Source organism: Triplophysa rosa, linkage group LG2 (assembly GCF_024868665.1).
Source record: "Triplophysa rosa linkage group LG2, Trosa_1v2, whole genome shotgun sequence".
Taxonomy (NCBI): Eukaryota; Metazoa; Chordata; class Actinopteri; order Cypriniformes; family Nemacheilidae; genus Triplophysa; species Triplophysa rosa.
The window spans coordinates 22904070-22918961 of record NC_079891.1 but is presented as its reverse complement, the minus strand read 5'-3'; the positions used below and the strand labels follow the sequence as shown (position 1 = coordinate 22918961).

At 37.6% G+C, this 14892-nt stretch overlaps 1 protein-coding gene across 5 annotated transcripts in view; it reads left to right on the top strand.

Moving 5' to 3' along the window:
* Positions 1 to 207: 207 nt before the first annotated feature.
* scai (suppressor of cancer cell invasion) overlaps positions 208 to 14892 on the top strand; it is a 30661-nt gene continuing 15976 nt past the window's right edge. Inside the window, exons 1-2 of one of the 5 annotated variants that reach the window (XM_057359703.1) lie at positions 208 to 467; positions 6684 to 6795. In XM_057359703.1, coding sequence (XP_057215686.1) covers positions 6689 to 6795 — 107 coding nt within the window. In that variant the 5' untranslated portion in view covers positions 208 to 467; positions 6684 to 6688. Of the gene's footprint in view, positions 468 to 532; positions 1030 to 6680; positions 6796 to 14892 lie in introns of those variants that run through there. The other 4 variants (XM_057359686.1, XM_057359720.1, XM_057359712.1 and 1 more) reach the window with 4 other exon arrangements.

Sequence of the window (14892 nt, the reverse complement as noted above, 5' to 3'; positions counted from 1 at the left end):
TGTCCAAATGAGTGCGTGAATTAAATATAACATGTTTATGCGTATTACAAAAGTAGTACTTCAATCTAACACCGTAGAGGGCGCACTTAACCTTAAAATATAATATGGCGTTAGCCCCTCCTCTACGTGCACGTTTAACGTGACTGACACCACAGTCAACCAATGGAATGTATCAACGTCACGAACAGACCGCCGGAATCTGACAAGCAGTTTAGTTTGAGAGGGTTGCCACAACACAGTCAATGGAAATTCGGCTGGGTAGACTGAACCGTCGACCACAGCTGATGCCGTATGGCAGATACACCCTGCTCTACCCCGGGAGGGTGATTTGAATGAGCTGGATGTAAATGACGGTGCGCCACTGCATTGGATGTCGGTGTGAGATTTGTAGGCGTGAGCTACCTGGAAGAGGTTTTCCTGAGGAGCTGACACCGAAGATATCTGCACTGAATTACATTAGCGCTCAGGTTGGGTCTCAAAGCTATCAGTGACTGTTTGACAGATGCACTTTGCTCTGCGTAATGTGACGGGTCTTCATTAGATACCACGCTGTGTGCAGCAGTTAAAAGACCAAGCTAAAGTGAAGTCAGTCGGTCAGACAGACACTGTTAGTCAAATATGTTGTTTTTCCATAGATATCTTGAGTCAAAGTGCAACATTTTTTCCTTTTCGTAAAGTACATAATATCTTCTACGCTTCGTGCGTGTAAAAAATAACAGCAGCATCGATAGCAGAGGAGCACGAGCGTAATTTATGTTGCCAGGAAACCGCAGCCACAGCATCTATTAAAGCCACAGTTTTGTTAACTCTGATGGTCATTTTGAGGACAAAAACGCTGAGTTACACTCGCTGCTGATCACCGAGCAGTTGGAGCCAATCCGAGCGTACCAAAATCATGTTAACACAGCTCTGTCGCTTTTGTCTGCCGCCTCTATTACCGTTACACCATCCAACCTACGGTTGACAGAGTCACAGAGTTGTCGTGTTTTACCGCATCCCGATCCTAGAGAGACAGCCTTCGGGCGAGAGGTAAGACGTTGTGTATTAGACAGGTGGATGCACTTGAGTGAATGCATTGAGATATGCTGGATGGCTTAATGTTGAAGTGTCAGTTCCGACCGTATTGCTTTCACTGTTTATATTGTTCACACTGGTAATTGATGTAAAACAAAAACGATCGAGGTTCAGCGGTCAGTCTGTGTGTTCTTGTTCAATGAACGGAACGAGCGCTTTACGCAGAGATCTACGCTGCCTAGCGGTTTACGTTAACGCTGCCTTATTTTGCACATTTCTTTGTTTATTGTCCACCCAAGCATCGAGCTGGAAGCGATATTGTGAATGGAACCGGAGCCAATAAGCCTCCATGTATTATTATTGAATGAAGACGGTAGAGAAATCATTGGCTGTCGCAGGAATTATGTGCAGCCTGTGTTCATTCCGTCCTGCAACGGCCAGGTTTTGCGAAGCATTGCTTGTCGATTTATTGTTCGTGCATCTGCCTTGCGTGCATAATGTAACTGTACGGGCACGTGTGGATGCTTATTACCAGCGTATAGGAAGCTTCTCATGGCCGTAATACGAATATGCTTAAACGAACTGTGAAAATAGAACAATTTTTTAATTATTTGGAAAACAATTGCAAAAAGATTTTTATTGCCGTTTTCTCAGAATCAGAATCACACACCACCGTGATCTGTGAAAAGAGCCACCGGGTTGCCTAGCTGTTATGACGTCATGCAGACAAGCTTGTTATGGAAGAATGAGCTCGTAAAAGAGAATCACCGTATGTCAGTGCATACAGTTATTTATTTATTTTTCGTAAGAAAATATACGATGATGTAAATTGACTACATTTCCAGTATATTTGTTCCATTGTTGCCTGTTTGTTTTATTTCTGTAACTGGCACCAACATTTTGGATGGATGGGCTGTGTCTGGAATCTGGATTAAATAAAACTTGTCCATAAGACTGTATGCTGGTTGTACAAGTAAACACCCCGAGAAGCGTATAGTGGAACCTATTGCTTGCTCCGTCTGTTGTATAATGGATAATATAGGACACATATTATCTGCACTTCTCATTTCTCTTGGATTTTTATAATGTTGGAAGTTCTTAGACTTTTTAAAACACACTGTCATTCTTGTGTCTATTCCTAATGCACTTTTATTGTCCTCTGAGTTTAGAAGTCTCACTGTGACAATATTTTGTCAACGTGAGGAGCCTTGTAGGTTTCTTAATGTTTCTGTAGATGCATTAGTCGGCACATGCATTTATAAGAAAGACTGTGTTGCAGATACAAATATATTAGTTTTCATAATTCATGTAATGTCCAATCTTTTGTAGTAGTGTGAAAATTGGCTTGTTTCTTCATGATTGGAAGCTGATCTTTTAACATCATAGGAGGCCTTCTTTTGACATGATCGCATGGTTGCTATATTTTTAGTTCTCATAAAAATGTATTTTGTGAGGTTGAAAAAAGAACTGGAGAAAAGTGATAATAGGATATTGATTTAGCATTGACTTTCAGTTCCACATTCAGGCTACATGTTGGTCATACATATACACACGCTGCCTCATCCTGCAGTTCCTTTGCTGCAGATGCATAGCTCATGCATTTTTATGGAACGAGAAGATATGTGGGTCAAGCACACATCTCTGAACTGAAGCCTTTTACCACTGCTGGCTTTAGAGAAAAGAATGCATGTTTTGCCTCATGATGAGACAAGGAGATCCCACTCTGTCTTTGACCACATTTTCTTTCTATCAATGCTCACATGCCTTCCATTCATTTCTTTAGTTTAGGTCGCTGAATGGCAGTTAGTGGGTTAAGTGGACATGGTTGAGTAAGATCACACATTCACACATGACTTATGACTTAACGCTGTACTCTGTTCAGCCCCTAATATGTCTATGTGTGTGTGTATAACCTGTTAATTTCAATTACAACCAGAAAATAGAGCGCTTTCGAGCTCCATGTCAATATTGATCTGGGGATTGATCCACAACACTCATTTTGATATACTTACTTATAGTCAATGGGTGCCAGCCAATGTGATATGGATGCAGTGTTGCCTATGTTTCATATCACTGAGGCATAATAATAAAAATATACTGTATAAACCCAGAGTGCTCCATTAACAATCACTAAAATACTATAGTAGATAAATAATAGATACACTAAAAAAGTTTTTTTTTCTGTGCCAGGAGTATTCAAGATTCTCTTAAATTTATGTGATTCTAAAAAAACTGTAATAAATGCATTAACATTCAGGGAAAAAGTGATCTCAATGTGCATACAAATAGTGGTCTTGGAGAGCAGTGCTATTTTTTATTAAGGTTTTGGATATTACTCTTTAGTTTTTACAGTTTCCACATTTTAGAGCAATAGTAAACTTATAAAAACTGTAGATTAACACAAATGCAAATATCAGAATGATTTTATGATAAACAAAAAATACAAAGTAAATATCTTCGCATCTTCCACATTGTCACCCTTTGCCTAAATGTACTCCTGGCGTTTGATCAACCAGCTTCTTGAGATTTCAGCCTGCATGAGATGCTTTTTAATAGTTTTCCGTATGTTCCATAGGAGTTCTGCATTGGCTGCTTTTTTCTTTATTTATTTACAATTCTAATTAAAACTTTGTCTTGTAATGAAATAAATTAATATGTTGGCACAATTATATTAAACTTTTGAGTAGTGTGAAAATCCAAGTTGTTCCTTTTTTTAAGAGATACATGCTTATACTCATAACATACTGCTGTTTACTCATTCGTTTTCTTAAATTAAGTCTTTAATTTAGTTAATAAGTGTGTTGATTTGTAACAACACAAAACACATTAAGGTCAGTACTTTCTGTTGAAATGTTTAATCTTACCAAACTAAACTGTAATTAAAGCATTAAGCTTTTTTATTTGAACCTGTGCTATTAAGATTTTAATATTCAATTACAATAACTTTTTTCTCTATTTTAAATGAAACCATAGTCAATTGAATAAGAAAAATCAGGATAAGATAATTTATTAAATGACATTACATTCATTTAATAATTTAACTTTGATCTTTTAATACTAAACAGAAGTAAAACATCCGAGGTGTAAGAATTGAAAATTATATTCCTGTATTTTCTCTCAGCACATCTGTGTTTGAATTGAGAAATGCTGCAGAGTGAATGAATGGCAGTCCCTTGTGAAACACTGCATACACTCAGGCAGCTTTTCCATTCAACACATGACTGTTTGGCATGCAGACACTGTGTAGCGGCATACTACGAGATGCAGAACCTTGCTCATAGAAACATCAGATTATATAATGCAGCGCATATGGTGAATAACTGAGAACAGTGTCAATGTATAGCATATTACAGAAATAACCCTTTAAGATTTAAAATCTATGAAACGGAAAAAATATCTTATTTCATCACCAATTTGACCTTGAGTTAAATACTTACACGCTAATGGCTGTTGCACCTACATTTTTTTATAATAATTAAAATAATAAAATATTATATTTTGATAAAGTCTTGTTTTACTGACATAATTCTCTGAATTTATTGAGAGCACTTCATAGGTGGGCTGAATTGGTCCACACATGTACCACGGTAGACCATCTGGAAGCTGAGCGGGGTGATGGGCATGCCCAGGTCCTTTCCATATAGGCCACCTTGTACTGACAGGCGAATGTTTGTCTTACTGGCCACTGGGCCTGACTACATACATGCGCTCTCTCTCTCTCTCACCCTCTCCCTCCTCTCTCTTCTCTCTCTCTTCTCTCTCTCCTCTCCCTCTCTCTCTCTCTCTCTCTCTCTCTCTCTCTCCTCTCTCTCTCTCTCTCTCTCTCTCTCTCTCATTTCTCTCTTCTCTCTCTCTCTCTTCTCTTCTTCTTCTCTCTTCTCTCTCTTTTCTCTCCCTCCTCTTCTTCTCTCTCTCTTCTCCTCTCTTCTCTATCTCTCTCTCTCTCTCTTCTCTCTCTCTCTCTCTCTCTCTCTCTCTCTCTCTCTCTCACGGACACGCATGCACGCACACACACAAGCTGACATTATGTACATTTTCAGGCATTAAATGATGTTTTTTCCTGGAGTGCCGTCCAATGTCAGCAAAATACATCATACATTAGTCTGCTTTATTGGTGGGAACATGCCCTTAGTTCACCACTGGTCTATACACACAAAAACAAAGTTACAACTTTACATGCCGTTTTATTAAAACAATTGATTATCTAACCAAGACAAAAAATAGCTTTTTATTCTTTCTTACACCAGCTGATCTGGTTTGACATCTGATCTAAGATGTAAGCACTACCTGCCACATACGGTGGCTCTCTTCTCTGTGCCATTTACCCCATCCCCAATCCACCCCCACATTTCCCCCAGCACACACACATTACTACTAGCCAAAAGAAAGGCACATGTCCTCACTATGACACATCTACACCACACCGGTTTTATCTCCTGCCACCACAGAGAGACCATGTGTGGTGTTGTTTGGTTTGGCTGACACCATACAGTCTCGCACAAACACACAAGCCATACTCGCAACGTATGTAAATACTACAGAAATTGTGACGTGATGTAATAATTTACTATTTACATTTTGCACAAACCATAAAAACATTGTTTTTAGGTAGGGATGGCCTTTAGCATTCTCATTATCTAGCCAGATAAGAGCATTAGGTGATGGCATGTGTAGCAAGCAGTTGGCAGGGCCTCTTCTTTAGTGGTTTTATTTGTTAAGTAAATTAAATCAACATTAAATCAATATGAACTCTCCTAATACATTATTATTCTAAGGAATTGCGTTTGTCTTCAAAATATTTTGTGAAAATCTAATGTTCTGCTCTCTGCCACTGAAATGATTTTCCTTTTGGTTGACATCACCAACCGCCTCATGGTCATAGATGGCAATGACTCACTGTCATATTGGCAAACAAAACATATATCTGTATTCATCTTCATGAAGCTATTAGACACATAATAAATCAGTTTGAATACCTTAGTGAAACTCTGTTTCAACCCTAACCAACGCAGATTTCCCAGAGTGTGTCAGTTGGTTGGAGGTGGAATTAGTCAGTTTTCGTCAAAGCTGATTCAACATCTGCCCACGTCACTGATGCAGATTCCTGTACCCACAATATGTCAGTTCTGTGTCGTCTTGTTCAACTGTGATTCATAAAGCTTGCCTCCCTCACTGATGTCTGCCCGAGCAGCATGCTAGCGCTAATGACTCCATTTTGCGCAATCTGTTTTAAATCAAAGTCCGTTTACGGAAGTCGTGCCACTCGGCGGCCATGTTTGCAGCGCCTCTGGGCAAACGCTGAACGGCAGATATTTCTAAAATCTCTGGCAAAAATCATGTTTAAACAGCATATTTCAGATCAGTAATTAAACATGACATGAACTGTATCATAACTTTGGTTTGCTAAGCTTAATTTGCGCAAAAACAATCACCTTTTTCGATGTCGCCTCATCTACTGCGCCTATGCACAGGCTGGCAAGCGCCTCACGAGAGCCCCGCCCCAAAGAATCGTCAGTCTTTACTGATTGACCATTGGTTCGTTTGACTGGAAGGCTGGACTTCCTTCGCTAGAGCATTGCATTCCTCGCCATTCATTGTTACGGCAGTGGCGCATCTTGTTAATATTAATATCTTTGTTTAAATTCACTTTTCTGTTTTGTTTCCAGCAGCTGCCATGACAGGGTTGGGAGCAGAGGATGACATTCCTCTCTGTGAGAGGAAAACAGTCACAGACTTCTGCTATCTTCTGGACAAGTCTAAACAACTTTTCAATGGCTTAAGGTCAGTCTCTTCTCTTAGTCGGAGTGTTTTGTTGTTTGTTTGTGGACCTGTTTGCCTTCCAGATTGCTGTCTGGCTCCAATAGTGCTGTGACCTTATGTCAACTTACTTTGCTCACTCTCTCTCTCTCCCTCTGCATTATGGGTGTGACCTAATGCTACATGCAAAGCATCAATGACTAGTTGGTGGGTTGCCACTATAAGTTGAGTAGTTGACTAATTGGTTTGAAAGAAGTCTTGAATAATTAATAGACAGTACATTGATCTGTTCGTCTATCTATGTGTAGCTATGGGTCTACACAGTTCTGTCCAAGTGCCAAGTGCAAACTAAAGCATCACTGCTAAAAATGTAAGAAAAAATTTCATTTTCACTAATGGGCAAGTCAGTAGTTGGATAAAGAGCCGACCATCATGACCCTTTCCTATGGATTGCTGTCTCTATGTATGTAAATAAGCAGGATTAGCAGTGCTTACATCTCATCTGTGCTGTGCTTCATGTACGTGTCGGCGTTCAACCATATAGGGAGCTGAGAGCCCTTTATATTTTCCGCCGTCTGCTTGAAGTGAGCTGATCTGAATGAATCTTCAGTGCTGCTCTTCCACCACCTCATATCTGCCAGCGTTTGTCTCTGCATTACACACACTGTTAAAAAAAAGAATCACGTCACTCCGTGTTTATCACCATTTCTCAGTGGCCAGTAGGTTGCGTTTGAGTTAATCAGTCATTTTTAGCCAAGACTATTTATAGGACAAGTATGTCAGTAGCTGTGGGCTCTATCTCCCTCTCTTTTAGTCTATCTCACTCCTCTCTTTTTCTCTTTCTTCCTTCATTACTTCACCATCTGTATGCCTTTCCTCTCCTTTTATCTTGTCTTATCCAGGACGTTTTGCAGTGTGTATATGTTTGTCGCAGGTATATTTAATATGTAACCAGGGATTTAATATGTAAACTTGGGATTTAATGTAAGCTTGTTGTGGATATATCTTATTATATAGTAATACAACCAACGAGTAGGCTGTAGCCTATTAATAAAGTTCCATACCTTATAATTCCATTGAATTTTTGTATACGTTCGGTTTTTAGTGTGCACCCTAAAAATGGTTGTTAAAAAACCCCTAATCCATACAAACAGAATACAAAAACATATATTTATTTATTTATTTAACCTTTATTTAACCAGGAAGTCTCATTGAGATTTAAAATCTCTTTTACAAGAGAGACCTGGCCAAGGTAGCAGCCATACAGTAAGACACATTTAAAATACAACAAGTACACATTACAACAATATTTAGACAATATCCTTTCAACAAAACCAATCGCAAGCTTCCAATACCACTCTCTTTATGATGTCTTTCAATTCACCAATAGACACACATTTATCTAATTTTAGATCTTTTTGCAAATTATTCCATGCCCAGGGTGCATAATATGAAAAATCAGTTTGCCCCAGTTCTGTACAAACTCGAGGTATGTTAAAAAGCAAACACTTGGAAGAGCGTAGCTGGTAATTGCCAGAACAAAGACAAAGAAGAGTACAGAGATAAGCTGCAAGTTTACCTAACATTGCTTTATTGATAAAAATGTACCAGTGCTGTTTTCCACGTATAGCTAATGATGTCCAAACACACCATATCATATAAAATGCAATGATGAGTACGGATTTTGCATTTGTAATAAAACGTAGTGAAGCATGGTATACCGAATCAAGGCTTGTTAAGATGGAAGAGGCCGCATGCATATATAATATATCACCATAATCAAGCACTGTTAGGAAAGTAGCTTCTACAAGTTTCTTTTTGGCATTAAAAGTAAAATTAGATTTATTTCTAAAATAAAAGCCAAGTTTCAGTTTGAGCTTCCTGATTAGATTAGCAATATGTACATTGAACAAAAGCGTACCATCAATCCAAATGCCCAAGTACTTGTAAAAAGGTACTCTTTCAATAATCTTTCCATCAGATGTAAAAATACTAAGATTATCAAGTACTTGTGCCTGACCTTTTGAAAAAACCATAACCTTTGTTTTCTGTGAATTTAAAACTAATTTAAAACTAACCAGATCATCTTCCAGTAACTGAAATGCAATTTGAAGCTCTTTCACCGCCTGTATTATAGATGGAGCAAGTGTATAAATAATCATATCATCAGAATAAAAATGTTTTTTGCTTGAATGTCCTTACCCAAATCATTTATATAAATAGAAAAAAATAGGTCCCGAAATGGAACCCTGGAGGACCCCTTTAGATATATCAATAAAATCAGATTTGAGATCCTCCACATGAACACACTGAGTCCGATCTACCAAATAATTTCTAAACCATTTCAATGTCCCCGGTCCGAAACCAGCACTGCTAAGTTTGTTTAGCAGTAATTCATGATTTACTGAATGCCTTAGACAGATCCACAAATAAGGCAGCGCAGTGCTGTTTTTCATCCAGGGCACCAATAATATAATTTAACACTACCGTAGCAGTGTTGATAAATGTTATTATCAAATAAAAACAGTTTTAACTGCAGATTTACCTGAGATTCAAGAATCTCGACCAAAATTGAAAGTTTGGAGATGGGACGATAGTTGTTCATGTCTGAGGGATAACCACCTTTAAATAATGGAAGAACATAAGCAGCTTTCCAAATTTTAGGCAAAGAATTCGATAAAGAACTTAGATTAACAATATGAGTAACTGGCTCAGCAATAACATCCGCTGCCACCTTTAAAAGATAAGGGTCCAAGTTATCTGGGCCTACAGATGTTTTGCTATCAATGCCTTTCAACGCTTTACAAATTTGATTTACTAAGACAGGTTTAAAAACAAAAACATCCATCATTTATACTATGGTATAAATCATGCAAAAAAGCTTGCTCCTCAAAATTTTTGAAATATCTTTTAAAAATAAAGTGGGGTTTTACCTTAGGGATTTTTGTATCCCGGACACAGGCAGTTACACAATGATCACTGATATCATTACAGAAAATGCCAGTTGAAGTAAATTTATGAGCAGCATTCGTTATGATTAGATCCAGTAAGGTAGATTTATATTGCACTTTAGGATTTAGCCTTGTTGGTGCATTAATGAGTTGCGTAAGGCTTAAGGAGTCACACAATTCTTTAAAACAAACTGAGGTCCCAGAGAGCCAGTCCCAATTTAAATCACCCATAAGGATGAACTCAGAAGAGTCATTTAACTCATGTAAAATATCTGAAAAAGCTTTGAGCGCATCTCTTGTAGCGGACAGAGGTCTATAACAGCCAACCAGAGTGATATTAGAGACTTTCGAAACACCCACTTTGATGGCCAAAACCTCAAACTGTTTAGCTCTAGTAATTGACAAAGTTACAGAGCTAACAAATTTAGATTTAACATAAATGGCCACCACACCCCCTTTGCCCACTCGATCAGTTCTGTAGACTTTATAGCCATCAATATAAATTAAATCATCAGTGATTGATTTCTTAAGCCAGGTTTCAGAAAGAACAATTATATCAGCGTTTGTCGTATTTACCCAAATCTTAATCATATCCAGTTTAGGAACCAAACTTCTAACATTTAAATGTATAAACCCAAGACCTGTTCTACCTTTAAAATCTGAGGGAGTGGGTAAGCAATGCATAGATGTAATAGGCCCAGGATTTGGCTGAACATTTCCAGATAACATCAATAAGAGAATTATCATACATCGTAATTTTAGGTTAAAGGCAATGATTTATCATGACCCCCATCCCCGGCAAACTGAAAAAAAGAGTCCTCTGTGCCGATAAAATAGTCATTTAACACCATAAGATTTTGAAGCTACAAAATCTCATTTACATATACTTGAAAATAAAAAAATGTTCAGTTTATGAAGCAGATTGATTGACTGATGATATAGCTCTAGAATTTTCGTTGGTGAAGTCGAGAGTTGTCTGAAATGTAACCCGGGTTCACTTTTTTTTGTGACCATTTAATTAATTTGATCCCTGGTTGCAAAAAATAAGCAACAGGAATATATATAAAAAACACATGATGCCAGCTTATATACTGATGTGTTAAAATTTGTGTAAATCAAGTAACCATATGGATTTTAGACTGAACAATTGACATGGGGAGATCTTATAGATCCGAGCCAAACTCAGTCACACTGCCACACCCACAGTCCACAGTTTTAACAATAAATATGCCACTGGGCCTGGAAAAACCCAGCAGCAAAATTGAAACCTTAATTCAAAGAATTGAAATCATACACCAGCGTAGATGGATTCCTGAATGGTCCTAAGCCTCAGCAAATCAGAAAACATGTATGGTGGCAGTCCAATGACAACTAATAAAATCTACTACAATTTTATCATCAAAATATCCTGGGCTGATTGTTCTCAAGAAAGTCCTCACCTTCAAGCCTCAACCGAATGTCTAACAGCTCTGATAGTCCATGTGCTATTCAGCCAGAAAAAGATGTACACCAGCAGGTAGATTCCAAGCAAGCCAAAGTAAAAGAAAATCCGAGTTCTATGGCAATCCAAATGACATCCAATAAATGTATCTCTTACAAAAATCCCAGATTGAAAGTGGTGATGTTTTTCTTGAGAGAACCACTCATTCAAACTTAAATGAGGCACTTTGTCCTTTTTTAGGAGTTATACTCCAGCAGATGGATTCAGGGCAGGCCAAGTCCTTTGTGAATTTCTGATAATTAATATTTGTAAATAAAAAAAACTACTGACAACATACAAACAACAAATTTAATGTAACAATTATGCTCTCATCATAAACAGAAAACAAATTTACTTAATAAATTAGCCTTTCCATGCCATTCATACCAGAACTACTTTTTAAATAATTTCCCAATTAGAACGTTGTTCATTACAAAACATGACCCTGCTTGTGAAAACCCAGCAAAAGTCTTTTTACTGTTTTCTACATAAAATCATCCAACAGAATATTTTGTGAAAATATAATAACAATATCTTCAATATTGACGTAATATTGACATTTTAAAGATCGAAATCTTAGTGAAATTAATGCTTGAAATTATTCTTTGATGCTTGTTATCTAATAATTAATTTGATTATGAGACATAAACCTGGGTTTTCACAGGGTCACAAATGTTTACAAGCTGATCAATAATGCTAAATGTAGATAAAAACATTATGGTTCATAAAATATCACAAATCTGGTTGAAAGGTTGGAGACATATAGCAAACCATAAACAGACTGACAGATACACATACTTTAAAAGTTCTGCATTTTGTTTACCGTTGTGTGTCCATTTACCTCGTCTGCGTGTCTGCACTACTGTTGTTAAAATAAGCATGTGTCTGCTGCTCTTCATGCAGTGCGTCTTTGGTGGGAGAGAAGGAGCGCGATCAGAGCGGTAAGGGATAAAATGAAGCACGTTTGGTGGCTTGGCGCTAGATAAATATATTAGAGGATATGGCCTCTCAGTTGGTAATACCTATAATTTCAAAATCAAGTGCAGGTGGTAGATCCTTTTCCTATCTAGCGCCTAAACTTTGGAATAGTCTTCCCTGCACTGTCCGGGAGGCAGACACACTCTGTCAGTTTAAATCTAGACTAAAGACGCATCTTTTTAATCTTGCATACACTACTCTTCCATAATATAAATCCTCTGAGGGCTTAGGCTGCATTAGTTAGATCAACCGGAACCAAAAACACAACTGATGTACTTGTTGCATCAAAGAGTGCAGAACAATACTCTACTCTCAGCCAGTCTTGTCTCATTGTTCCAAGGTTACCACAGCGAGCAGGATGCAGTTCATGGCCTGACCTGATGGTTGAGTGGAGAATGGGAAGTGGCGACCTGACAAGAGCTGAGATGATAGAGCTGGATAAAGAAGGATGCGGTTACCTGACATGTCTTCACCACAAAATTTCAAATGCTATTAGATTATTAATGATAATCTTAAACTATAATTTATTTTATTAGTAAGTTTATTTATTTTATTTAGCCTTGTTGTGCAAGCTCTCTGGAGCTTGTGCAGAGGCAGCAGCTTTTGCCAGAGGGGAACTGGAATCCCCTGGTTGGGCCTGGGTTCTCCTGAGTTTTTTTTTCTCGATTAGAGTTTTGGGTTCCTCGCCACCGTTTGCATACTGTTTTTGCACTATTTGCCTGGCCGGGGGGGCTGCTTTAGAATTTTAAAGTTTTACTTAATTAATATTGCATATAGGAATTTATAGTCTGTTATATTTGACCTGTGCTTCTCTCTCCTTTATCTTAAATGTGTGCTCTCACTGAGTGTGTGTGTGCGTACTTGTCTGTGTACGTACGTGTGTGTGTGTGTGCGTGTGTGTGTGTCTCTATGTCTATGTGTGTTAGTACATGTGCATATTGTGTGTGTGGAGTGTTTTGTATGTGGGTATGTCTGTCTTCTGTGTTTTCAACTTTTTCTTGTTTTTGCAGGTACAACTTTAATTATTTTGCTTATAGTCAATATGTCTCATGTACAGCTGCTTTGTAACAATGAAAATTGTAAAAAGCGCTATATAAATAAAGTTGAGTTGAGGATATAGCGGCAAAAGATCAATTACATAAATGTTCCTGAGAGTGCGTATGATGTGATTCTCCGTTGTGTAGATGCGCGGCTCAAATGTTGGTCCGCCAATTGAGGATGACTGCCAGAAGAACCATTTTTGGTTCCACAAAGAACCATTCTGTCAAAGGTTCTTTAAAGAACCATCTGTTTCTTACTTTTTTATAATCTGAAGAGCCTTTTTTCGCCACAAAGAAACTTTTGTGAAACCGAAAGATTCTTCAGATGTTAAAGGTTCTTTATGGACCCTTTTTTTAAGAGTGTATAGATAAGAAGACACTTTGTTACATGAGTTTTATATCCTAATCATAACATGAATTTTATATCCCAATCATAGCATGTGTCCAAAATACAGCATCAACTTGCCGAACTAGATGCTTGCTGTTAGGCCACACCTCTATGCCCTGTTTCTCCATGCTAATTAGGCTGTCTAACCAGTAGCGTCCTACTTCTGTATTTGACGCTTAGCAACACCCAGATGAGTTGAGTAATGAAACAGCTATTATTAATTGGACTCATTTCCTTAGCTGACACTTCCCTTACTTGATTGCTCTCAGCATATCTGGTATTTCTATATTGAACAAGCTTGGATTGGATTAAGTGACTTGTAAATTGTTATACAGTATGTGCATGTTTAAATCAACATGCATTGTTTATATTAGAAGTCGAATGTGTTTCAAGATCTAGGTTACTGACACAATTTAAATGGGTCCTATTTTGCCTATTTTTCAAAGTCTATGAAGTTTATGTGCTGAACAATAGGTGTTCATGTTTTGATTAAAAAAATGCTTTATATGTTACATATTTCAGCTGTGTTTTACACCGTAGGGCTCTAGACTAATTTTCCCCAGTGTGACCCACTTTCTCAGTTGGTCGCACCAACTTACAATTTGGTCGCACCCTTTTTTATAGTAATCATAATGACCTTGGATAATGACCTCAGTTGATGAATCGTTCTGTTAATTTGTCACTCTGTCTTTTAAAATAATCAGTTATAGACCGCTTCATATTTGCGGTTTAACACTTGCGAGCCCAATAAATCCAAAATAAATGCAAAGAAACTTTGTATTTGTTATTTATACAGTTGTTATTATTTAGTTTTATATTCAAGTCATATATTGGCTATGAAATTATCTGACACAAATATAACCTGTCACTATTCACAATTCTCATTTATTGCCCTCTTTGAAAAAGCTGTCACAGGCCACAGGCCTTCTTTACTTTTACCACATAAAATTAAATTAAATTAGCTAGCTCAAAACTCAAAAGTAACTCAGAACTAAATTATTATATATGTACTTTACTACACATTGTCATAAATAAACTTTAAATACTAAATCTCGCAAACCACTCTTGTTAAATGGTCTAAGCACGCTTGTGTTCTGATGTGTTTTGAGTGACTGAATTGATTGGTTCAGACATTGTGTCTCGTTAGTTGAGTGTTTGACATATTTGAACCGATTCATTTTGTTGAAACAACTCATGAGTCATTACGTCGCAAATCGGACATTAGTGGACATTGACGCGCTGTTTGTTTTTCACAGCTGTTAGGACATCGCAAAAGATAGAAGT